At 33.8% G+C, this 27,600-nt stretch overlaps 3 protein-coding genes across 3 annotated transcripts; 2 read left to right on the top strand and 1 right to left on the bottom strand.

Moving 5' to 3' along the window:
- Positions 1–10,949: 10,949 nt before the first annotated feature.
- Positions 10,950–14,142, top strand: LOC108345018 (microtubule-destabilizing protein 60). Its single transcript, XM_017583573.2, has 8 exons — positions 10,950–11,952; positions 12,283–12,325; positions 12,421–12,516; positions 12,613–12,732; positions 12,995–13,093; positions 13,303–13,362; positions 13,476–13,570; positions 13,669–14,142. The coding sequence occupies exons 1-8, from the start codon at positions 11,117–11,119 to the stop codon at positions 13,790–13,792; spliced, it is 1,473 nt and encodes a 490-aa protein (XP_017439062.1). The 5' UTR covers positions 10,950–11,116; the 3' UTR covers positions 13,793–14,142.
- Positions 14,143–14,980: 838 nt separating this feature from the next.
- LOC108345885 (40S ribosomal protein S19-1) lies at positions 14,981–17,015 on the bottom strand. Its single transcript, XM_017584723.2, has 4 exons — positions 16,854–17,015; positions 15,946–16,036; positions 15,689–15,872; positions 14,981–15,287 (listed from the first exon to the last, which is right to left on the bottom strand). The coding sequence occupies exons 1-4, from the start codon at positions 16,935–16,937 to the stop codon at positions 15,215–15,217; spliced, it is 432 nt and encodes a 143-aa protein (XP_017440212.1). The 5' UTR covers positions 16,938–17,015; the 3' UTR covers positions 14,981–15,214.
- Positions 17,016–22,448: 5,433 nt separating this feature from the next.
- LOC108345884 (biotin carboxyl carrier protein of acetyl-CoA carboxylase, chloroplastic) lies at positions 22,449–26,464 on the top strand. Its single transcript, XM_017584722.2, has 7 exons — positions 22,449–23,049; positions 23,833–23,865; positions 24,012–24,181; positions 24,442–24,751; positions 24,893–24,964; positions 25,939–26,004; positions 26,103–26,464. Exons 1-7 carry the CDS (start codon positions 22,891–22,893, stop codon positions 26,124–26,126), a joined length of 834 nt encoding a protein of 277 aa, XP_017440211.1. The 5' UTR covers positions 22,449–22,890; the 3' UTR covers positions 26,127–26,464.
- The last annotated feature ends 1,136 nt before the right edge of the window (positions 26,465–27,600 follow it).

The following is a 27,600-nucleotide window of genomic DNA, read 5'->3' on the forward strand; positions in this document are numbered from 1 at the left end:
ATTTTTGGGGTTAACTTTGCAGGTTCGTGAAGGTGGAGTTCTCTAGTTTGCGATGAAGAAGATCAAGATGGTGAGATGTTTATGGTAGTTCTCATGGTGCATAACGATTTGGGCTCGCGGTTTGGGACTGATTCGTTGTAGTGGAGAGTTTCTTATGTAGATTGGGTTTCCTAATTGATTCGTGGTGACATGTGCGGTTGCTAACGGCGAAACTCAGAGTGGTCTAGCGACATGGAGAAGATGGTGGCCTGAGTGTGACGCACAGCACGATGATGGAAGGAAAATTAGGATTTTTAATTTGGAAAGATGATGATGACGTGACGAGATACATGACAGTTTATTCCATTTTTCTTAAATGGACTCGTGGTTAGCAATTTAAATGTCGTTAGTGAAAATGACTAAATTGAATAAATTTAAAAAAAAAACTACTTTATCGAAAAAACTCGGATGATCACTTAAAAAAAAATGAGAAATATAAAAACCAAATCTCTAAAAATAAAACCTGAATCCAATCCTACAAAGCCTCTATTCTCACAACCCTTTTCACCATATCAGATTTTTCAACCACGCAAACACAATTCAATTCATCAAAACTTACAAGCACAGAGTTATCCACCAAATTTGCACACTATCATCTCAATTTCACTGCAAACCAAGCATATATATATATATATATATATATATATATATATATATATATATATATATATATATATATATATATATATATATATATATCAATCAAACAAATTTTGGAGATCTTCAACATAAAATTACCTCTATCGGTTGCTCTGCTCAACTGTCCCTACTTCCTATACCTTCTAAAATGCACCTAAAACAAGAGGAAAGTCTGAGAGATATGGAGGATTTTAAAAAATAATGGTTTTTACTTACAATTCTACTTATATCTCTTTAAAAAAAACTTTCGTTAATAGTTTACATTTCATAGATTTTCACAATAATGTCCTTTACGGCTTTTAAAAATATATCAATAAAATTTTTAATTTGATATTTATTTAATAACTTTTATACAACGCTAACTTCCCCACTAATAATGTATAGTTCATCTTAAAAACTCAAACTTTTCATTTTCTTTTTCTTCTTCCACTCTGCTAATTAGTTAATTAAAAAAAAATTAATTTAACAAATAATAAAATAATGATATACGTTATAAAACTTTATAATACGATATTATAAAACTTTATAATAAGATTATCCTGTTAAATCACTCATAACTAATGAACAATCACTATTAACTTGGTAACTTTTATACATAACTAACAAATATCTAAAACATAACTTTGAAAGTAATACCCACCAAAGGTATTTCAGTGATTTTTTCATTCATTTTAAGACAAAATGTTAAATGGTCCAAACGTAAATGGTAATTAATTATATTCAATGCCAACCAATAATTTACAATTGGATTTGACAATTTGTTAAATGTTTCTAATTTACTTTTGCATAATTTTCAAAATAATTTTTTTAATTTAACAAATAATAAAATAATCCTAATCAATATGATTAACATGTTAAATTCACTCATAATTAATTAACCATCAATATTAACTTGTAACTTTTTGTGATGGACTCAAAGAAATAGAAAACAGAGCGAAAAAGATGGCAGGAAGAGCATATGAGAAAGAAAAAAAAAACGCAGCCATGTAAGCTGAAATTAACATCGTTCCTACCAACTTAACGGATGAGACTTTATTTATACAATTTTTACAACTTTAGGACTCAATAGATTCAATTTTAAAATCGGATACTAAACAAAAATTCACCTCTTAACATGGGGACGGACTAAGCATTTAAGCCTTTATTAAATAAAATAACCAATATTTTAGTAGAAGATTTAAAAATTAAGTTAGTGTAATTCATATTTCAAGTTTTCAAGGTAAAATCTATCTTTTATATATATATATATATATATATATATATATATATATATATATATATATATTTTAAAATTTAATTTTGCAAAAAGTAAAATTTAAATGATAAAATAAAAATATTAAAGTGGGAAATTTTATGATGAAAAAGCACCCTTTGTTAGTGTACCATATAAACCTCCCGGTCAACACATTTTTTGCATGATCAATCGGTCAACCCTCATCAGAATGAGTATTTCCTAGGATCTTGGAGGCAACGTTGACCGATTAGGGCCCATCCCCGTAGATGATCATGTTGGAACAATCGGTACCGTTATAGAGTCGCGCAGCGGAATAGAATATTCGTAAAGCGTGTTACGATCACAAATCAAGTTTCGATGGTCCGTTTTAGAAAAACAATTTTCTTAGAGAAAATTTATCAAACAGTTGATGTGCATAAAATAATAAAGAGAGTAGGGAGTAGAAAAATTGATACACTGGATTTTTATCCTGGTTCGATTCAAAAGAATCTACGTCCAGTTGTTAATCACTATAAAAAGTGATTAACGTTTTCACTAAAATCAGTTTCACCAATTACAATAAGAGTGAATAAAAAACAGAGAGATAAAACCTTCCTTCGACGAACGAACCGGAAGATGACCACCTTGCCAACTCGAAGAGAACCGCTCCGACTATCGACACACGAAACGCGAGCTTCTCCTATTCACGAGACCAGGCAAAGCACTTGAACTAGCTTTTTAGAACTTCCTCAGACAAACTGTATTCTCAAAAAGCTCAGAGTTATATTACTAAGAGTTTTGGAACTAACTTATATAGCCAACTATTCTGAATTCGCAGAGATGAATTATAACTGCCACAGATAATCGATTATTGTTAGTGATAATCGATTATTTGAGTCCGTTACAGGGTTTTTCAAAAAGTGATAATCGATTATCCTGAGGAATAATCGATTATTCCAGAGACTTTGGCAGTTCTCATCAGAACCAGTGATAATCGATTTATTTGGAGTAATAATCGATTATTCCAGACCAACAAGGTTTTCAGAAAAGCTCAGGATAATCGATTATAGCTTCTAATAATCGATTAAATGCGTAGCAGTTCTAGAAATACGAATTTTTCTAAGTATTACATGTTTAAGGCTTTTCCTAATACATTTATAATCTACAAAGTGCTTTTAAAACAAACTATAACAATATATCTTCTTGCAGCAGCATCAAAATCATTTATCTTTAAATTTACCAATGCTCCTCATTGGTAACAGATCATTCGGTCACAAACATATTAGAATCATTGGCACAAACTCAATATGATCAACAAAATAAAGCATACTTATGGGCTATTGGGCCACTATTGGGCCAACAAGCCCACTCTGAAACCTATATATACAGAGGAGAGTTACTCCCTCCACCACCACACACGACTCCCTACACCTCCCAATTCCTATTTTACCCTTCAATATATGCGTTCACGGATGTCAGCGTTCTTGCACGAATATCAACGTCAGGACAAATGGATGCAGAAGTCTGTTTAATAGAGGGTGCACCGGGAAAATCAAAGTACATGAAGATACACCACCAATTCCATCCATTCATGAAATCCCTCATCAGAGCTTCATATGCATCCTCCGCAGCCAACATCAAAATGAAAACTTTATAAAAGAATTGTGCATACCTTGCCAGTCTCAGCTTCATTAGGAACCTTTAGCAATCAGCACTAACCTCCGACAACCACTGACAAGGGAAAAGGGTCTCCTCCTCAAATTCATGAAATCCTCCTCAATCTCCTTCTTCATCAGCATCAGAGAAAACTTCAGTGGTCGCTCCTCTTTCTCCGACGACCCTCTTAATTTCAGAGATTTTTCGGCGCCGGGGACACTCTTCGACAACGAAAACAACGTCCCGACCCCGGCCTTCCTCTCATCAATCCTGACCGTCACGGGAGCGATTGGGTTTTGGGTTTGCTTTGGTTTCTTCTTGCAGGTCTCGCGAGTCGTAGCGACGACATTAGGTTTTTAGGGTTCTGTTCTGGGTTTGATTTGGGGTTTTTGGGCTGGTTTTTCTGAGTTCAAGGTTGAAGATGAAGACGCGAGGGAGGAGATGATGGAGAAGAAGACGCTCGTGCAGCGGAGCGATTTAGGTTGGTGAAGGTTTCGCAATGGAGGTTTCTAGTGAAGAATATGATCTTGCTGCTATAGATGGTGCGACGGCGACGCAAAGTGGTTCTCGTGGTGCGGCCTGGTGCGAGTACCTCATGGAGAAGCTCTGGTGCGTTAATGGCGGAGGCGGCTCGCTGAGGACTGACGGTGAGGATGGTGGCGACACTAGGGTTTGCTGGCGTCAATGTGTGATGTGATGCATTCTTGTATATATGTCATCTATAAAAGAAAAAGAAAATAAAAGAGAAAAATAGAAAAAGAAAAAGAAAAAGAAAATATTTGAATAAGGTGACTACAAGTTGGTGTTTGGTTGTTCTAGTTTTCAGATAAAAGAGAGTATAATGATAGAACTGTAAAAATGTTGTGATTGCTCTCTTTGCGCATTCATACTACCTAGAAACGTGAATTTCCTTTCTTGCCTTGTCCTAACATCAAATAAAGCCCTTATTGTGTTTGTATGCTTTGATAATTCTTGGCTTATGAAAAGCAAAGTCAAATTGTGTGCTATCAGAGGTAGATGAGAGAAAGAAAGGAAACACTTTCTCTAGTGAGGATTGGTTCCTTTGGTTGATCAATGAAAACATCTTTGCCACGGTTGTTAATCTCTCATAAAGCATGTACATTTATTCTTGTAATATTTGCATTGTGAGCACCAAAACTAAGGATTTACAATGTTACACATATTCTCTTTGGATTGATGATGAAAGAAGAACATTCATGAATGTTATTCGATTTAATTGTGTGAACTTGCTTTCTAGTTATTTGACCATTGTTGAGTAGATGTTTTTCTTGGCCAAGTTACCTTTTGCTTGAGGACAAGCAAGGTTTTAAGTGTGGGGGAGTGATAACGGTTGATTTTACGTGTTTTTGTGTATATATTTTGTGAATAAATCAACTCCTTCATAGCTTTTACCTTGTTTTATCCTCAAGTTTAGTATGTTTTCTAGTTTTCTTGTGTTTTATTTAGTATATGCTTGTTTTTACCTCTAATATATTTATTTGAGTGTGTGAAATAAATGAATAGGAAGCAATTCTAGTGGAGGAAAATAAGCAAGAACTCAAGAGAACATGTTTTGGGACAATAAAAGATCTATTTGAAGCAAATACCCATGTTGGACGCCTTTGGAGCAAGCAGATCTGCAGAAAAAGTGAAAAAGATGTAGTGCAGAAAAATCAGGTCGGGCCCCCCTGCTTCAGGGGGCCTGAGCACCACCTGCACAGAAGCTGATTTCTGGTGTGCTCGAGCCGGGCGCCCCAGGAAGAGGGCTAGGCGCCAGTCTTCGTGCAACTCTCGCGCTGGGCGCCCCAGGAAGAGGGCTAAGCGCAAACTGTGCTGATGTGTCAAAATGGGTTATTTAAACATGGGTCCGGTGATTTTTTGAGCATTCTTCTCCTCCTACACTTCATTCTTCACTTAGAGAGATTAGGAGAGGCCCTTGGAGGATGTTTGGCGTGTTGGGAAGCTCTCCCACTCCTCCTTAGGTCTTCAAGCTTCATCAATGGTGATTTTGCCCCTTTTGAGTTGAGGAAGAAGATGGGTCAAAAATTGGAGATAGAGATGCGAAGGGGAGGCGCAAATGGAGCATGGAGCAGCTGCCAAAAACCTTGGGAAAGGTTGTGCATCCTCTCTTTGGTTCCAATTTCTTCCCTATCTCTTCAATTTTGTAGAACCCTATGTTCTCCACCATGGAGGGCTTTTCCTATTTGTTGAGATTAGTTGTAAAACATGGAATTCTTATGTATTTTGTGATGTTAATGCTATATGCTTTTCCAATTCATATTAGTATTCGATTTCTATGCTTAATGCTTGCTTTGGATTGATCACTCATGCATGAATTTTGGTTCTTAATGTATTGAGAAATATGAATTGAACCTAGAACTGAAATTGAACACCTATTGGATGGAATTGAGATGTTTGTGAATGCATGAGAATGAAATGGATGAATTCTAGTCTTAACAAATTGTAAATACTCTATGTTAAATTCCTTGCACACCAACCATTTGATGAAAATACCAAAAAGAGTTTCTTGTGTTTTTTGTACACTTTGATGTCTAATTGAGTTATGGAAGGAAGAGTTGTCATGTGTTGCATAAGTCCCTTGGGAGAGAACGATATTTATCACTTGCTACGTTGCGACCGGTGCACTTGCCGTTGGTTTTGCAGCTAACAAGTTTTTGGCGCCGTTGCCAGGGACTTGTGTTCCAACACAAGATAATTTGGGCATTTATGGCTCTTTTAGACTTTGTTATTTGTTTTGTCTTTGAATGTTGCTTAGTCTGTAGTTGGCTTTAGCTTTTAAGACTTTCCATTGGTTTAGTTTGAACTTAATGCCTGTCTCGGGGTACGCCTTTGAGCTTGATGCAGTTATTGAAAGTTCTTAGGGATGAGATTTCATTAGCGGAACTAACTAAATCAAACCAGATGTGCAAATCACCAAGGATGGGGTTGTGTGTTTGGATTCACTGTTTTGGAACTTAAGGCAAGTTTGATGGACTTCTTACACCAAGGGATTTGGTGAGGGTTTGTCATACTTAGTGATAACAGTTGAAAAACTGTTATTTTCATGCTTAAAATTGATACTAAAAGCAACCTTTATACTTAGAAACTAGCTTGAAATCATGTTTTTATTCATATTTTCATAAATAAGAGAGCTGGACAGGTTTATGCTTGATTTCAGTGTTTTTGTGCAGGTTTTAAGGTGAATTTGGTGAAAGAAGTGAAGAAGGAGAGAAAGGGAATCAGAAAAGACATTAAAAAGTGCAAAAGAAGGAGCCGCAACTACCGCTCAGCGGCAGTTTACCGCTGAGCGGCACTCAAGAGTTCACGGGGGATCCGCTGAGGGGCAAAATGGCCGCTGAGGGGAAGAACCGAGCTCGCGCACTTACCGCTGAGCGGTACTTTACCGCTCAGCGGCACACTTATGGGCTTGGGCCTAATTTTTCTGTAATTTACGAATAGTATATAAGCTTTAGGGTTTCCTAGGGTTTGTATCTTTGGCTGTGACGAAGCAAATACTCTCTCTTCCACCCCTTTGAAGGAGGATCTTGGATGCTCAGGCTACCTCTTCACCTTTTTAGGGTTTTATCTTTCCTTATTTCATTATTGTTCATCTAGTTTCACCATGAATATGGTGAACTAAACCTTGTATTGTTGTTGGGGAATCAATGTAGTCTTATGAAACTCTCATATATGGAATTTGTTTTTACATCTTACATTTAAGACCTATGCTTTCTTTCATCATTAGTTAGGGTTTTCCTTCTTTGCTCAATGCTTGCTTTGTTTAACTCATTCACTGCATGATTATTGATTTTGTCGATACGGAAACGTACGGGGAAGTCTAGATCTGGGGAATTTCTCCCAATAGTATATTGGTTGCCTTAAGCTCCTGCGCTGAATAAACTAATTATTAGGGATGCTAGGAATCGTATGAACTCGTAATTAGGGAGAAGCCTTCTTGAAAGGTAATTTAGAGAGTGGCATTAACAATGATGAATTGAATGTTGAATTCCTAAAATATATGAGAGTGGATAAGATGAAATTGATGAACCCCAACAACATACTCATCCATATATTCCATTGAAAGTATTTGTATTTTGTTTTAGCCATTGATCATTCTCATGCATACATGTTTATTTTCGTCTTTTGCATATTAAAATCCAATTATTTCGTTCTTAAGTCTTAGCTAATCAACAAATCACATAACTAAACTAGGCCGTGAGTCCTTTGGGAGAACGATATTTGGTCTTACCAAGTTTATTACTTGAAACGATTCGGTCATACTTGCCGATTGTAAAACAAGTTTGTGACATCACATTTTGGTGTTCATAAATTTATCCATCACTTAGGTAGGCACAACAAGAGGGATCTGAGTGTTCTAACTTTAGAAAACAGGAAAAGTGAAATTCTTTGCCAATTGTATGTTTGTTTTGTCTGTGTTTCTTATATGTAGTTTGCCTACAAATGTTTTTACTTTCCACTGGTTTGGTTTGTGCTTAAAGCTTGTTTTGGGGTACGCCTTAGAGCATGATCTAGTTGTTGGAAGGTCCTAGGGATGGGATTTTAGCAACCGAACTAGCTAAATCAACCTAGATATTACTATTCACCCGAGTGACAAACGACGTGATTTTGTATTTAGACCCCACCGTGGGGCCCGAGAGCGAGCAAGAAAACCCAATGGTCACTACAAGGAACATAGGCGAGCAATAGGACTCGATGGAGTTTATCAGAGAGACGTAGGCGCAAATGCAAGCACAAATGCGGGAGATGAAATGAAGACACGGCGCTGAAATGGCCGCACTCAGGGCAAAGCACGTTGTTGCTAGGTTGGAGCAATCCGCCCAACTCTCAGTGTCTCTTATTCCAACCCCGTCGAAGGAGAACGGTCAGAGAATGAGTCAAACTGGCTAAAAAATTAGCAAGGCCGACCAAGATGTTGGTAAGGCGAGGTAGGAAGTGAATAGTGAAACGACTAAAGTAACCACCTCGATCAGAACAGTGCAAGCATAGGGTCTATTACCCTTCACCACTGTTGTCATGGAACACAAGTCAACACCTCCAGCATTTCAAAAGTACGATGGGTCAATCGATCTAGGTGAACACCTCTGTTCCTTTGTGAATACCATGGTCTTCTATTCATCGAGCAACCCTGTATGGTGTCGAGCGTTCTCTTTATTGCTAAATGGGGGAAGTGCTAGCGTGGTACAATAACCTGCCTCAGAACACGGTTGACTGCTTTGCTACCGTTCAGTCCCTTTTTCTCAAGCAATATGTTTCCAACCGCATCTAGGGTTTAACAAACCTTGCACTGATTAGTACTAAATAAGGAAAATAGGAGTCTTTGAAAACTTTCATGGAAAGGTATAATAAGACAGCATAGGAAGTGAGAGACGACGGTTAGGAGTTCATCCTCAACAATCTCTCATCGGCTTTGAAGGGAGGATCGTTCACAGATAGCTTGTGTGCTCGGCCACCGAAGACAATGGACGAGTTGCAAAAGAGGGAAACTAAGTTTATGCGCATAGAGGATATGCACGCGTTTCACAAGAAACAATAGGAGGAAGCGATCGCTGGTGGAGATAGGAAGGAGGTAAAGAAATCAATCGGGGAGGCAAGAAAGCGGGAGGATCCCGACCTAGAGACCTCCCACGCGCACCTAAGTTTAACTAGTACACATATAAACCGCCTAGTGAATGCATCCCTTACATGATCGGCCGGTCAACCCTTATCAAAATGAGTGTTTCCTAGGACCTTTGAGGCAATGTTGACCGATCGGGCCCCGTCCTCACAGATGACCATTCAATCACAAACATATTAGAATCATCCACAGAAACTCAATATGATTAACAAAATAAAGCATATGTATGGGCTACTGGGTCACAATTGGGTCAATCCTAACCAAAAGCTCACTTTGAAACTTATAAATACAAAAGTATGGTAAAAAGTTAAGTGATTGTATTTATTGGACATTTAAGACTTGACTGTGATAATTGATCGGTATAATTAACTAATTTGAACGTCAGAGTGCCTTTGACAAATACCTACCCGTTCGGCTTAGACTTGGAAGAAGCCAAAAACTAAGAGATTCGATAAGAAGAACCTTTGACTAGACAGAGAGGGATAACATAAAGTGTGAAGGAGTGACTTTTGAACCAATATCTAAAACAGTTAGCTTTATTATTAATGTAGAGTCAAGCTAATAAAATTTAATAATAAAGGAAGTAAATTCAGAATAACAGAATGACAATAAAGGGATGAAAAAAGTCGAAGAATATCAACAATGAAATGGGATGAGAAAGACAAAGAGGATGAAAATTTAAATTAATCATAAATGAAATTTGTAAAAGGAAGAAATCAATAGTTATGAGAGTTAATATCTTTGTATCCTTTTTGTGAATTACGATAACCAAGAAACACACTTAGTTGTATAAATCTGAAACTTATTTTGATTGTATGGTTTGAAACAAAAATAATAGACATAACCAAAAGGTTTCAAGTTTCTATAATCAAGTTTTTTTTTGTAAATAAGGAAATATGATATTTTATTTAGATTTATTGATAATGGTAGCCTATTGATTAGGTAAACACCAAAAGGCTTTGTCATAGGTAATGTAAGAACATTTTAGCTTCTACTTACAAAGTTAGGCTAAGTTGACTTAATTTGATTTAACTCAATCAACACTAATTTTTAGATTTTAAAAATAAAGATAAATCTAAAATTGTACTATATGAAATATACCGATCGGAATTAATTGTCATTATGGACAATTAACAGGTATTAATAGGTCAGATTGCCTTACGGTATTATTGGATTTGATTGCCTAAAAATAGATTGCACTAATGGTTAATCAATGGACTTAGTTGTCACAAGTCCTATAAATATACAATACAATTGATGTCCAGGTACAATCATCTTTTACTATCCCAATAAAATATAGATCTCTTTATAAAACATATCTGACTTGAGCGTCGGAGTGTCTTCTGCAGGTCAACAATCCATTGGAGTAGATCGCATTCTTAGAGAGGATTGAAGATCAAAAGAGAACAGAGCAGGAAGAACAACCGACCCTCGGACCAATTCAACCGAAACAAAAACCCTACAACTTAATCATAAAAAAATTTCATTTTAGTTTCTAAACTCTAATGTTGATTTAAAATAACAATGTTTAAAATTGAAGGCAAAAAAATAAAATTTGAAGTAGAAAACTAAAATTATTCTAATTTTTGGATAATAAAAACATTATCAAATAAAAAATCACCAAATTATTCTAATTAAATTTCAATATTTTAGAAACAAACAAAAGAATTTGTGTATAAATAGTTTATGTATCAATAAAAAAAACCCATCACAATATAACGGTCCAAACCCTAAGTGGAAACAGAAATTCTGATTTTATGTGTAAAAAACCTCACTCACACCAAAACTAGCCGTTAGAACAAAGAGCGTCTTCCTCTTTTTCTTACGCTCTGTACACAAAAAATTTCATTCATTTTCTCTTCGTCATTTCCAATCCAATTCAATCAAATTCATTTTCTTCTCTCTCTGATTCTCAAAATCCTTTTCGATTGCAAATGGAACTAGCAAGCAACAACAGTAATCAATCAACCACCACCACTCCTTCAAAGAAAAAAAACTCAGAAAACACAGAGAATTTGAACCCTAATGTGCCTAATCGAAGCCTTTCTTCAAAATCCCCTGCTTTGAGACCTTCCAAGCCAAACAACACCAACCCAGTTGTGCAATCGCCGCAGAACAGGATCAGGCAGAGGAAGTTCGTGGTGGCCAAGAGGAATAATCGAAAGGGTTCTAGAAACGATGCCGTTTCATGCAAATGCAAGCACAACGGTGGCGCCAAGTGTGTTTGCGTGGCGTACCAGACCCTGAGGGCTTCCCAGGAAGAGTTTTTCCTCAAAGAGAGGAAGGACTTCGGTGAGGAAGAAGAAGAAAAGGAAAAAGATGAAAAGGGTTATGATTGTGTAACGGAGGGAACAAAAAGTGAGACTGTGGAAAATGACGAAAAAGAAGACGGAGGTTCCACTGTGAAACGAAGGAGGGAGAGGGACAGGTTGTTGGAAGAGGCAAGGAACAGTGTCCCTGAAAATGGGTTTGGAAAGGTTATGCATTTGGTTAAGGCCTTTGAGAAGCTTCTCACTATACCAAAAAATTCAAAGGAAAAAGATTATGTGGGGGATCAGGATCAAGATCAGGATCTTGAAGAGAAAAGGGATAAGAACAAGGTGATGAAATGGGCATTGCCAGGTTTGCAATTTGAACAACAACATGAGGCACTTGAAGCTACTTCTGGTTCCGCATTTTGTTATAATTCTGATTTGGTTTTGACGTCTGAAAACCTTGGTTTGGATAAGGGGATATCAGTTTCTTCTTCTTGGGACAGTAGCCGTTCAAGGTTTGACTTTAGGTTCTATTTGATTAGATCAAGGGGAAAACTTAGAAGCAATTTTTTAACTGTTTTTGGTATTGTTCCTCCAAACACAATTTGTGTTATTAACTTTGGTAATAGTTACAATATAAGTTTATATCTAAGATCAGCATAGGTCTCTCAAGGTTAAACTTCAATTTTGATTAGAAAACAGTACCAAAAGTTCCTCTGGAACGGTATCTAAGTATTGTGCTTAGATGACTGTCGTCTCTATTCACTTTCTTGGTTTGTGTATCATTTGTTATTATGTTGGTTTTGCTTATTTGTGTTTTTTTTTTGTCTTTGTTGGTGCTACAGTGTGTCGAGTAGGACTTCTGGGGGTAGAAGGAGCCGGAGAAATGTAAGACTTTAGTTGCTTTTTCTCATTATATGATTGAGTAATGGTTAATGAGTTCACAAATGGGATTTTGAATCTTAACTGTTGGTTTTCCTCAGAGCTCAGAGTCATCTGGAACTTTTGGAGGGAAGAGGTGGAAGAGGAAAGAGAGGCTAAGAGTCACTAGGCAACAACCATTTAAGTTAAGGACAGAGGTAATTACGATTATTGGTTGAGTTTTTAAGTCTTTTGCTTTTAGTTTTTCAATGACTTTGAGCTGCAGAGTAACATTTGTAATGTAATGACTGTAGCAAAGGGGAAAGTTGAAAGAGGAAGAATTTATGAAAAAAATACAAGAGATGACGGCTGAAGAAGAAAGAATGAGAGTACCAATTGCTCAAGGTCTTCCATGGACGACAGATGAACCTGAGGTGAGACCATTTGTTCACCCAAGTCCTTAGTTTGGAGTCATAAGACATATTTGTCCCGAAGATTACTTGTTTACCATTTGCACGGCTTAATTTCTTTTGGTGTCACTTGTTAGAGAACTTGTCATTTTTAATTATGAACTTATAATTGATTACTTAGCTTAATGTCTTTCAGTGTCACTTTTTATAGTTCTTTTCATGCTTAGTTGCTAAATATTATGGATTACTTAGTTTGATATAACTCTTTTGGTGCCACTTGTTACAGTGCCTGTTGAAACCTGCAGTTAAAGAAAGTACAAAGCCTATTGATCCAAAGCTTCATACTGATATTCGGGCAATTGATCGTGCTGAATTTGACCAACAGGTGCCTCTGTCATTCATTTCTTCCTCTGTTTCTACTTGATTACTTTAGTTGGTGCAATGTTTTGTGGGTGTACTTATACTACTAAACTATGTCTTCATATTTTAACTGCTAAATTCAGTTCAGCCACTGATATATCTTTCATTCGATGAAAAGTACATGATTGTAGACACAACCAATATGTATCATTTGATGGATTTGTAATTGTATAGGTTGCAGAGAAAATGAACTTCATTGAACAACTCAAGTTGGAAAGGGAAAGACAACAGAAGGTACTCTATCTAACTAGCGTGTTTCTATCACTAATCAGTGAGACATGCACTGAGTTACCATGTTTTCTTTTATCCAAAATGCTGATTTCTCTTGTACTTCACACTTTCTATAGTTGGCAGAAGAGGAAGAGATCAAAAGATTGAGGAAGGAACTCATTCCAAAGGCTCAACCAATGCCTTACTTTGATAGACCTTTTGTCCCAAGGAGGTAATGGTTGCAAAAACTTAGAATATGTTTTTGCAAACTCTGTCTCATTTGTTCTTTTCTTCTGATTATTAGTATTCGTATTCTTTCTGTATGAAAAGGTCGATGAAGCATCCAACAGTACCAAGAGAACCCAAGCTTCATCTACCCCAAGTTCAACACAAGAAGATGAAGTGCTTGTTGTCATGGAATGACATGAATACCTACTCCTCGTATCTCAACTAAGCATCCAATGGCCACTTGCTGATATGATGAAGGGAATGAATGCTCATTTTTCCATGATTCTCTCTCCACAGTATTAATTTTTTGTACATGGCCATCAATACATATATGGTTGCAAATTCTTTTTTGCCAAGTATATCAACGTGACCCCATGGACAATCACAGTTTGAGATCTTCATTGAAATGCAAATTAATTCCCTTTGTACTACATATATTTACATTTTTCTTGCTGTTGTGAATTTGCTGTTAGGTCAATTATATGAAATTGGAAATGGAGCATCCCTGATTTTATCATTACAAAAATGCATGTTAATTGTATTATATTATGATATTATAAAATGTGTTCCAAACAAGTCCAAATTAATCATATTAAGTTTGTTATATCATTTGTAGTTTGTTTTTCACTCTTTTAAAGTTAGATAATGTATTTTTAAGTGAGTCAAATGTTGAAGAAAAGCAATAGAAATAACAATTATTTATATTTTCCTCATTAATGTTTACTGTTAATTTTTAAATTACATCGGTCAACACATATGCTCGCAATGTTTAGATTATATTTTAATAGAAAATTATATTTTCCTTACTAAATGTTACTTTTTAATTGCTAAATTACATTGGCCAACCTGCTCGTCAATATGTAGATTTTATATTTTAATATACACACACGTACAAGTACTAATATAAACTTCATCAATTGAAACAAACTAAATAGAAATAACATTATGTTAACGGATAAAAATCATTAACACTGAAATATTAATATTACTTGAACCATGACTGACATGAAAAACGGGGAATTTATATAATTACGAAGATTTCTAATTAAATTCATATATATAATATGTGTAACTACACAACAAACATCCCAAGAAAAAATAATATCGGCCAACATCATTAATCAATCGCCCAATATTTATTATAAGCTCCTAATGGAGACGAACTAAAAATATATGCAACACATATAGACATCCTCTATTTACCATACAATAAAAACTTAGTGACTAAGGTTAGACATTAATTTTTTAACATTCATATACTGTGTAATTTATCTTGGTTAGGTTATTTAAAAAGAACAAATATATAGTGCTTTGGTTTGATTTTCAAAGCGTTCGTCTTTTTTCTTATTCTTTGGCTTCTTTTTCACATGTTTTCTTATAATAGGGAAATAATGCAATAGAGAAAGAACAAGGCTGTTGAACAGGGAGGTTCAATATAATGATGGGATTGGAGAAGATAACACATTGAGAACTTGAATCAAAACCTTAAAGATCAAAACTCCAACTCCAAACTAGAAAAAGCTTCAACATTTAACAAAACAAATTATAAAATTCTCAGCAAACAATACTTAATTTTTCTTTGATGCCAATTCTACTAATAAGCAAACATCCATCCTAGGGTATGCATTATCGGTTCTCAATAACAAGTTCAAGCAGCAACCACAATTCGCCCAGCAACTTGGTCAAGATCCCTTCGACCACTAGAAGTGATTTTCCTACCTCTGCAATGAAAACATAAAGCACAAAAAAACTTTGAATACCAAAACAGAATTAAGCTACAAAAGACAAATAAATGCTGAAAGAACCAACGACAAGAAAGGATGTCGCAAACTTCTTCTCAATGTTATCATGGCAGATGGCTGAATACGGCATAAGGCAAACTAGCATCATATAGACACACCATTGCATTTACGACACCATCAAAACCATATAAAAACACCTTTAAACTTACGGCACCACCATAGTGGGCCTGTATATTCACAAATTGTGTATGGTGAATGAAATCCACCATGCAAGTCTGCCATAGGTCAATCATTGAATGACAACATACTTAAATTAAAAAACTTGGTATTTTCTCCATTAGAACTTGTGGCATGTAATTAAGAATTGAAACATGAATTACCCTTTAGTATCAATCTCAACAATGTTCATGATCTCCAACTGTTGCAGAATGTGTCTGGCAATAGCACCACTGCTCTTGCAGAAATGTGGTGGGCGGCTTCCATTCCTCTTGCTTCCACCATAGATTCTCTGGAAAGCACCAACACCGAGACCACCTCTCAAATAAATCTTTCTTGCCATTGAGGCTGCAATCAAGGTTGAATTCCATTAGTCATGACCAAAGTGAATATTATATAAGTTGTGTTACCATAAACTCACCAGCTCTCACGTAATACCAGTCTGGATCATATGGAGCCAGTTCCTTAAATTTGGCTGTTTTTACAATATCAGTCCACTCAGGAAGCTCCATCTGTTGAATGAACTAAACTTTCAGAAACTAGAACGAAAAAGCCTTCAAGGCTCAAATGTCAACCACCTAGTTACTACTTAAATAAACACTAAGAATCAGCACATACAACATTGATAGACATTTGCAGACGCACCACAGATAAACGATTCAACTTCAAATTAAGATGTCAACGAAATAAATTGTAACTATCATTCAAGACCATGGAAAAAAAACTAAAGCAAACAAATATCTTCCATACCCCATTATAACATAAACACTTCTCACTCATATATCACATCCAGATATAAAATAAATCTACCAACCTTTCCACCCACAAGACAACATACAATCAGGGTTATAAAACCCTCCACTTTCCTACCCATCAAACAACATACAATAACTAATACTCAAGGTTTAAAGCAAGACACATGACCGCCGTTGCACCTGTAAAATAAAATTTTTGAGATGTTCACTGCAACAATTAAGGCCACGTTTGTCCGCAATAACAAACATTGTGACAAACCACAGTCTCCACCACAAATTATATCCAAAAAGGTACACAGGTTAAGTACATTAGTTCACCAGTACAGCAATGGATCCCCTTAGTACAAGGCAGAACATTTAATTTAAACTTTTACCTTAGAATAAACATAATGCAGGTAAAAAGATATTACTATCATCTTTATTATTTCGAACCAGACACAACAAAAAGACAACATTAAAGAAACATCAAACTACAAAAACAACCCAGCCGAGTAAGAGAATTGGATGGCGAGGAAAAAGTGGAAATTCGAAAGACCCAGAAAGGGAAACGATGAAAGACGTGGAAATTTTGAACCTTGCCAGAACGCTTGAGGTGGGATGCGTAAGCCTTCACAAAATCATGTGGCGAAACATCCTTAACAGTCCTCGCTGTTGCCATTGATGAATCACTGGAAAAATAAAAATTAGCTATCTCAGAACTCAATCTCACTCTGGTAGGCTGAAAGGGGGCATAATAAGTTGTTCACAGTTCTTATAAATCGATCTCAAATTAGGGTTTTCGCTTCTTCTCGGGTCATGACCGACCCGATTCTATTGGGCTTAGATCTTTTTTATTTTAACCTGGTTTTTGCAGAAGTTGAGTCCGTTAGTCTGTTAAATTTTATTTTTACTTTTATGTGGATATTTTTACAGATAAAACTTCTGAATATAAAATCTTATTTCAAAGTACAATATATTCGAATATAAATAAATAAATAAATATTTTTTCTTATTTTACAAATAAATTACTCCAACAATCTTTTAGATTTTAAAAAACAATTATACGATAATAATATGATTATCACTAGTTTTACTTGTGATTATATAAAACTTCTTCTGTTTTTTTTTTTTATTTCTACACTTGTATTTTCAATTATTTAGAAAAATACTAGACCGAAATTATTTTTATATTACGTACATATGTTAATATTTACGAGGCAGATTATTATAAGTATTAAAATTAGGAAATATGTTAATATTTACGAGGCAGATTATTATAAGTATTAAAATTAGGAAATGACTGTTTACTCTCTCTCTCTCTCTTATATAATAACAATTTTAGTACACTTCTCTAAATATACTTTAATTAATTTGTTTTTAGTAAATTAACTATAAAATATAGGAAGAAATTAAGTTACTAAAATAAATATTTATTCATTTGTTAATATTGACTTTACATTTTGCATAAGAGAGTATTTTTATTTATAAATATTGGATGTTACTATCGTTATTTATATTTTTGATATAAAGTTTCATAACTAGGTTTGATAAAGTGAGTAAACTACACATGTTTCAAAAACATGTGAATAATGTAAAAATGATATGAGTGAACTATACGTGTTTAAGGGAATAATGTGAAAACGATAAAGAAAATACTTGGATTTTTTAGAGACAAATTTAATTTTATATGTTTGATTACAAAATATATAAATTAATTAATTAATTTAATTATGGATGAGTTGTAAAGTTCACTGTTTATTTATGAACAAAAGGTAAAAGAGAAAGAATGAATAACTATTGAACATGTCAAATTTACATTCACATGTTAGAAATATGAGAAAGAAACGCATATTAAAACAGGAGATAACAACTATGTGACAGGGTGAAGAAGAGCCAAAATATTTGTAAATAGAGTTGTTATTATATGTTATTAGTGTCAAAAGCAAGAACACTCCTAGTTCAAATGCCCACATCTAGAAAAAGAACCAACTATGTTGAGTCTCATGATAAAGAATGTTGTTAATAGTTATGTTAGAAGTTCATGGCACTAAAGATAAGGGGATATGGTTCCCTTATTCTTCAAATCATATGACTAGAGATAAACTATGGTTTGTTGAATTAGATGAAAGTTACAAACATATTGTTAGACCGGAAACTATAAAGACCTAGAAAATGATGTTTTAGAAATGGTAGTGGTTTAAAAATAGTGACACTTGATTATAACGAAACTATTTATAATAAAACAAAATGTCACTCTAATATCAAATGTAAAGACCTAAAAAATGGTGCTTTAGAAATGATAGTAGTTTAAAAATAGTGAGACTCAATTATTTTAATATTAAACGGTTTTATTATAAATAGTTTCGTTATAAACACGAGTTTCATTATTTCAAAACACAATATCTCTCTAGAAACCATTTTTTTAGAGTTCTCCGACTTCTCTCTACCTTTTTCTCTACTCATTTGATTGAAGAACTTAGACCGTAGGAGTGATCCTAACGACAAACTCTTCCGTAGAGCTGTCAAAATGGGTCACAACCTACGGATCAACCCGGCCCACCACGGGTTCAACCCGCATGAGCCGGGTTTAAATGAGTCGGGTTACAAAAATTGTAATTAAGTGAGTTAGTGAGCCAACCCGTTTACCCACCTACCCGTGGTGGGTCGGGCCGGGTTCAAATTTTTCTGGCTCACTAATAAATGAGCACGGTTGGGTTGGCTCACTAAGTGACCAACCCGTGGTGGGCGGGGCCGGCTCGGGCTGGGTGGTCCGTTTTGATAGCTCTACTCTTCCATTTAGACTGATCAATTTCTCCGTCTAAGTAAGTTAAGTTTCGGTCCCTTTTCTTCGATTCTTTCTTTATCTATTGTATGTGGGCTTGGTCAGCTTGCATGCATCTTTTTAGTCTTCAGTTTGAGTCTTTGATGATTAGTGGTTCTAACAGTGTACCATCATCGTCTTTTCGTTGTCTATAGATGCATATAGAGTTCTTTGAGTTGTGGGTGTAGTATAGGATTCTTTAAAGTAGTTTGGTCTTCTAAAAAGGTAACCAAAGCTAATAATGCTTTAATTTTGTATGAGAAGCATGGACTTGTGTTTGATAGGTAGTGGAATTTATGTTAGGTTGAATAATTGAAATGTTTGTTGTGTGATATTGTATATTGATGAGTGCATTATTTCCTATTTATGAATATTTTGGTGTATGTTTGTGATTTAATAATGGTGTGAACTTTGGATGTTGTTCCATAGGTGCAAATCTTATGTAGAGTTGAAAGTAGGAAACATAGAGTGTTATTGAACTAGCTTTTAGTCTCAATTGAGGTTTTAATAGGTGAATTTCTAGAGGAGGGGCTTTGGAGAGATAATTAATGTTTGATGTATGTTTTTAGATCATTTTAAACTTATATAGGATTTTAAATTTACCATAAATCTGATGTTGAGTTGGTAATATGCTAATAGGTTGAGTTTAGGTTGTTTTTGCTTCATTTTTAGGGGTTTGGACTAGTGAGATTCTAAAGTAACATGTTTTTGCTAAAGTAGAGGGTCTATGGTCTTTTGTTGGGTCACTTGTAACTTGTTTAAACCCGTAAGTGGTCAAGTTTTGTGATATAAAGGGTAGAATTGAGTTTACACCCTTGTGAGTAGTTAAATTGGTTTATTGCGCCTAATTCTGGTCTAATGAGAAAATATGATGTTTAATGGTTATTTGGAGGCCATTTAGGATTTAGTTGACTACTTAGAATCTTAAGAACATAGTTTAAAGCAAAATAAATGAAATATATGAGTTTTAGTTGTAAGTTGAATGGTTGAACCTTGGTTCTTGACCAAATCATCAAATTGGTAACTAATTTAAGTTATAAACTTGTTTTCAAATCATTCCCAGTGTCTAGGATGTCATTTTGATCATTTGGATAGGTATGGGGTCAACCAAGGTTAGTTTAAAGGTTTTTACTCTTCTGGTGTGACACTCAGTGGCAGTCAGCGAAGCCTGAGCACTAGAAAGCTGAGAGCTTTGGTGCTCAACTACACCAAAATGGCGCTCAAGCACTAAGTTTGAGAGAAGGTTGGCACTCAGCAGTAAGAGTATGTCACTCAGTGTTTTAATGTTTTAGCTTGTTTTATAATTCTAGTCAATTATATGGGTTTTCCAATATTATTTTGGCATGTAAAAGTTATAAAAATGGTTTAGTTACTTTGCAATGTACGTGTATTCATTCAAGAATAAGACATTGTATGAAATTTACAAATGAACTAGTATAAAAATTTAAAAGTAAACCTTTCTTCTTCTTAACATATTTATATTGCATGTTATTTATTTGTAACTAATTTGAAAATGAAAGATTTATTAAAAAACATACTTTGAAAAGCTTTGTACATAATTTGTTTCTCTTGTTAAAGTCGCAAATGACATTTTTTTCAACACATTTCTTAACAAACTTGTTGTACAATATGTCTATTTAACTTTAAATTTTATATGTTCAACGAAGATTTATAAATAACATTTGACAATCTCAAAACACAATTCAACCTCCATTCTTATTGTTTTTATCTATTTTCATACTAAATTTTAATGATTTTTTCAAATCTTTTCTCTTTCCAATAATCAAAATCTTTTCAAATTTGAGTACATCATTCCTCAACTTGCTTGATCATTCTTGTTCAAACAACATTTTCCATCACATATTACTAAGGAAAGAAAGGTTAGAATAAGTCTACTGGTGATGAAAAAAAGTTAATATGATTAATTTCTTCATGAGAATTCTGTTTGTATTGATAAGGCTCTAACAATAACAAATTGTAATAAATATTTTTATCAACTTAGTGACAATGTTAAGGAAGTAACAACCTCTTTTTCTTTAAAAAGAAAAACCATATAAACAATATTACGAGAATTTCTATTGAGTCAAATATCATATTAAATTAAACAATATAAATTCTACATGTTAAATTCATATTCTTCGCACGTATAACGAAGGACTTAAGTATTTATCTATGCTCAGATAATTATATAACACAAAAATTATTATCATATAAGATTGATATCTTATACGTTTAAATAATTAGTTATTTTATTAGAAGAAATAAAACTCAGCCACATAATCTATTATTTCTAATATATATTTGAGTTAAAAAAAAGTTATATTAGTTCCTATTGTTAATATATTACTTATTAAAATAAAATCACAACAACTTATCTAATAATCACAAAAATGAACTTCAACTTACTTTTAATACTCATATTTACTTATCATTTATTACTATCTTATTGGGTAACTAATTTTTATATAATAATAATTCTTTATAAAGAAATGAAATACATATGATCATTATTAAGTAAATTTCTCATTCCATATTAATTCTCATAACTAGTATTAAAAAACAACCATAACTATTAGCGTTTTTAGATCTTGTAAAATATTTACACTATTTTCTTACTCCCTAATCAATACTATTGTCTTGAAATACTTAACTATGTATCTACAAAAATTTAGAAAGATGATACAATTATTTTAGTAAAATTAATCTTTTTGTTGCCTTGGAATAATGTATTACTATTTATATATATATATATATATATAATCTTAAACAACAAAATAAATAAAATGGAGTGAGAATTAAAAGTTCATGATTAAATTAAAATGAAGAGTTAAGCATTATCAAATCCTATGTTAATAATATCATGCATATCTCGTCCATATGTTCATCTAAAAATTGGTCAATAAACAATATTGTTTGGTTTGATAGAACGATAAAACTGCTGATTAAAAAAAATTAGAACCATAAAACTTGTCTCTAATTAAACTAATAAATCAGTCAAAATCCGGTTCAGCGTGAATTAATTTTTTTTTAAAGTGTTACTTTGAATTTTTTTTCTTAAAAATAACAAAATATTTATATTTTCTCTCAATTATTTTCAAATAATATTATTAAGCATTATTGAACCTTAATGCCATAACATTAAAAATTTATAAAAAAATATTATTTTTTATTTTAGTTGTATCAAGTTACGATATTTCTCTAATATTATTTACTAAAATACCATATTTGTTTATTACATCATTATTTGTGCGTCATGCACAAAATATTTGCTGGTGCAAGTTTTAGATAAGTATATCTTTGTTATGGTGGTAAAGTCAAGACCTACAAAATCGGCCATAATAATAGCCAAAGCAGTGGCCATTGATCCGTGCACATGGAAATTGTGACAAGCGTTGATCTTGTAGACGAAAACACCAACGTTGTTCCAACCAACTGCATCAAACATGTAAAAGCAGTGACTACGAGGAGACACTACATAGTTCATTGTTTGTTCCTCCAAGTTGGGTAAAACTGTGACACTTCGATGGTTACTGCACCTGCATCGTAATCATCGAACCTACATTTCTAAAATCTGAACCAAACCCAAGTGTTTCAAATCTCCTTCGTATTCTCCATCCACCCTCATTACACGTTTCTACCCTTTTCGTGTCTTCTCAGATTCATCACACACACACCCTCTTCGGTCTCAACGGCTCTTGCCTTATATTTTCACCGACCCACATAGCCATTCTCACCATTCTTAGCAGATCACGCACTCCTTTGGGAAGACAAGAAGGAAAGTCTGGTTTTTGGTTCGTGGGGTGGTTTCAAAATGGCCTCATTCTCTGTCCCATGCCCCAAGTGCCCTTCTACTTCTTTTTCCTCTCTGGGGTTGAAATCCCAACAGGTTCCCTTTCAAAGTGGGTTCAGCTTCAAGCCTTTTCTATCATTCAGTTCTTTGTCTGCTGAATCTGCATCATCTAGAATTCAGGTAGGAATTTTCACATCTATCTAGATATATCCATAAAAGAACAGAGAGAGGGAGATAATTCTTTTGTCTGTGAATTTATGTTTATTGAGCATGTAATGTTTTAAGGATGACACGTTATGCAATCGAGAAAAGAAAAATAGTATTTTTTTCTGTGATTTCGTTAATGTTTTGTTCAATTGATTTTAGTTGTAAATGGAGAAATGATACCTTTATCAATGATTTAAGGATGACAAATTATGTAATCACAAGAAAAATATTTATTCTCTGTTGATAGCGATGTAACGGTACCTTCACCAATGATTTTCCTTAAGTTTTCTGAATGTTCATGAAAGACTGAGCATATTGGATCTAGTATCGAGCATAAATGGTCTAAGTTAAGACAATAATCAGACAAATGTAACAACACTTTGTTAGACACAATTTTGCTGTGGGTGATCAATGTTTTGAGATAGTCTTTTCAGCAATATACGGTCTTTTATATGTTGAAGCATGGTAAATATTAATAGTTTGTGATGCCTATTAATTTTTTTATTATTCTCACAATACTCCTCTCATACTTGATTTTCCTACGTGGGAACTACAACCAAAGTTTTTCAGCATGTTCTCACTTGTAGAAACATTTTCATTTTTACTGATGGCTCTAAATGAAGCACAACTGCAACTAAAATGCATTCAAGTTGTTGTGCTTGTTATGTTGGCTGATCTGCCATTTGTTTTCAATGTTATTAAAATCGAAGAAATTATAACTTGTCAATTCATATTATTATTTGTTGTCTCTTGCAGTGTTCTAACAGGAAGCAATATTCTGTTCTGAAGGTCAGTTTACACTTAGCCTTTTGTTTTCTGTTTTATTAGTTCACATTGAGTTTTATTTTCAATGAAACTTCATCGCCCTGTTCAAATGTGTCCTTGATTAGATTTAGAAAATTTTACCATAAGCCACCCTGCTTTGTATATTGTAGGCTGCTAAAGTTGAAAATTCTAATTCTAATTCTGCCCCGGTAGCGGTCAAGGGACCTGATGTTGCTTCACCAAAAGAAAAAGAAGTGCCTAATGGAAAACACTCTGGTGGCACTATTGCAGATGAAGCTTCAGTTACTGCATTCATGTCTCAAGTTGCAGACCTTGTAAAGTAAGATTAAGTAGATTCATTTTGAATTTGGATAACACTGATGGACACTGATTTTGATGTTTAAAAATATATTAAAAAGAATTTTAATATACCAAGATCAGTGTATTTTTAATGCTCACCAGAGGATAGCACCAAAATACCTAGCCTAGAATCTGAACTCCATTTTGCATGCAATCTCCTATTCTTTTGTATTTATCATGTCTAATGCAAGTGTATGCCTTATTTTCCCCTATTTCATTTAATACCATTTCCATGGCTAGACTCGTTGATTCAAGAGATATTGTGGAACTGCAACTTAAGCAATCAGACTATGAACTCATGATAAGAAAAAAGGAAGCACTGCAGCCTCCACCAGTTGCAGCACCAGTATCACCACCTCTTATGTATGCTGCATTTCCACCGCCACCAGCAGCACCAGCTGCTGCTCCTACTACCTCTTCCCACCAGAAAGCACTGCCTGCATTGCCTTCCCCTGCAAAAGCAAGCTCATCTTCTCACCCACCACTGAAAAGTCCGATGGCAGGAACTTTCTACAGGAGTCCAGCACCTGGTGAACCTCCATTTGTCAAGGTTTGTAGACATACACATTTTAAAAACCACTCTTTTTTCTGTTGAGGTGTCAATTTGCAAAGGAAAATTCATGAAACTGAGTATTACTTTGTTTGCTAAGTTAATCAATGAAGAGATTAACTATTTCTGCTGTTGCTTCAGGTGGGTGATAAAGTGAAGAAAGGGCAGGTTATTTGCATTATTGAGGCTATGAAACTGATGAATGAAATTGAGGTATGTGTATTTGTTTTCCTGTTTGTTTTAGTATATCATTACATTGTTTCTCTTTCACTGTGTTGTTTACTTTATGTTTTCCCATAGTACTGTACAGAAATCTTTGATACAAAAATCTGGCAGTTAACAAATCTACAAGCACAGACCTGGTTGAGCTTCTCAAATATGCTTCTGTTTCTAGTCACAATTAACTCACTAATCATTTGAAAAATCCTAATTATCCTTACTTAATGCCACAAAATTTATTTACATCATTTAAAAGGTTTTATTTAATATCATCATACTTTTTTATGATTTTAGATACTCTTCTCTTTTCTTTAAACTGGAGAGGTCCTATTTAATAAATTCCAACCATTAGTTACTTTTATTAGTCAAATCTATCATCGAATCAAAAACCAACTAAAACTATGAAAAAAGAATGGAAAACATGCATGTCTGGTTTACTAGCTTTTTTATTTTATTTTAATCGTATTAAGATTTACTGAAGACTGTTCTTAACAGTAAACAGAACAGAATTTAAATCTCTTATAAAAAGAGTCTTTTAAAACCTTTAAAATCCTAATGGAATACACCCTGCATACATTACACTAGGAGTGGTATGAAGGAATTTGGTTTGCATTAATTTTGATATTTTAAAATATATTAAACTCTTTTCATATATTAAAATCAGTATATTTTGAAAGCACACCAGAGGAACAATAACAACAGGCTAACAGAAAATCTGGATTCGGTATGAAGGGATTAGGATATAAGTAAACTATGTGGCAGTGGAGAAAGTAGTTAAGTAATACAATGGAAAAGAGTCATTCCAGAGTGTTTTGTTATGAACATGTTCTCAACATGGAGGAAACATGACCTTCTAAGGGCCTATCGAATTCACATTTTGCAAATATAACGATTCTCCTTCAGAAAGTTTCTATTAGCCAGAAACGAAATCCTCTAATTTATTGGTTATTTTCATTACATGGTGGCAGGCTGATCAGTCAGGAACAATAGCTGAGATATTGATTGAGGATAGCAAACCAGTCAGTTTAGAAACGGTATTCTCTCTCTACATTTGTGTGTGTGCACACATGCGTGTTTGTCTAGAAACTACATGCTTCATTGCTCTGACTGATATACTTTGTTTTCCATGCAGCCCCTTTTTGTAATAGTTCCATGAGCACTTGAACCTTGCTTCAAAGATGATGTGAATTCTCCACTGTTGGATATCATGGTATTGGATGAATTAGATTTTCTGTTCAGAAGTTTCTTGAGTGACAATGTTTCTCTATTGAGAAATCTTTACTACCTTCTTTATACCCCACCCATTTTTAAGATATTTTAGGCATAAAAGCTCCATCATATCAGTATGAATATTGGATATTCCATTTTTAGTAGTATTTATGTTTTCTTTTTTCTGCTTTCTGATGACCCTCTTGTTGTATGAACCTGCTGGTTGGATGTTGGGTTATTCAAGTAATTTGTTATACATTTTCTGTTGGCCACAAATATGATTTATGTTCAAAGTGTTTTTAGAGTATCTGCAAGGATCTTATAAGCTTTTCTTATGAAATTTTATTTTTTTCTCTAATTGGATTCCACCATACCATATCATTTTAAGAGACCATTTTGCAAGTTTTGCTTTAACAGAAAGATTTTATATGACATACATTTTATAGTTTTTGTGTATCAATTGAATAATATAATTAAACATTTATTATTCTTAACACTTAGGTCTTTATAATATTCATGTTTTAAAAATAAGATTTTCACTATGCCATGTCTTTCTTTTAAAAAAGACATTCTGTGTACAATTTCACCTCCAAAAGCAAGTTTGAACAGTGATACAGAAGCATTTTTTATTTTTAAACATGTAAGTAATATTTATAATTTCTTTGTATCTCTTTTCTATCATATTATATTATATTATATCATTTACAATACAATACTCATTTTATTTTCTCAACCACTAGTGTCATTTGAGTATCATTTAGTATGAGGTGTTTATCTGTTATTTCTCAGCAAGTTTATATTGTTCAGGAATACATTTTCAAAAATATATACGAGTTGCATTCGGCATTTGGTAATATGAAAAGTTCACACTTTACTTTTAATGGAGGAAGAAAATTATGAAGTCTTCGCCTCAAAAACAACTTTCTTTCTCTAATGAAAATAAGAACTTCTGAATTAAAATTCTTTGCCGCCTTTGTGTTCAGAACATTTCATTAATAGAAATGTAGATATTCTTCAAGCTTCAATATTTGTAATATGACAATCTTCTATAGATTTTGGACCATGCTTATAACTTTTTGAGAATAATCAATTTATTTCAAAACCGCCTCATTTCTAGGGGCAGCTTTATCTCCAAATTTATTTTCATAAAAGGTTAAATATATATTGATTGAATGTGACATGTTCATTTTTAAGAATAGAAGGATAGATTTGAGGGAGAAGAAATGAATGAAAATGGAAGATTGTGGTGTTGTTTATTTTGGGAGATGAAAAAGAAGAAAGTGAATAGATTTAAAAGAAAAGTTTGTAAAAAATTTGATGGATGTGATAGATAAAAAGAAGGATTTTAATAGATAAAACTAAAAGATTATACATTTATCCTTATAGTTTAAAGTAATATAAAATATAAATTTTATGAGTTA

This window comes from Vigna angularis, chromosome 8, assembly GCF_016808095.1.
Source record: "Vigna angularis cultivar LongXiaoDou No.4 chromosome 8, ASM1680809v1, whole genome shotgun sequence".
Classification (NCBI taxonomy): domain Eukaryota; kingdom Viridiplantae; phylum Streptophyta; class Magnoliopsida; order Fabales; family Fabaceae; genus Vigna; species Vigna angularis.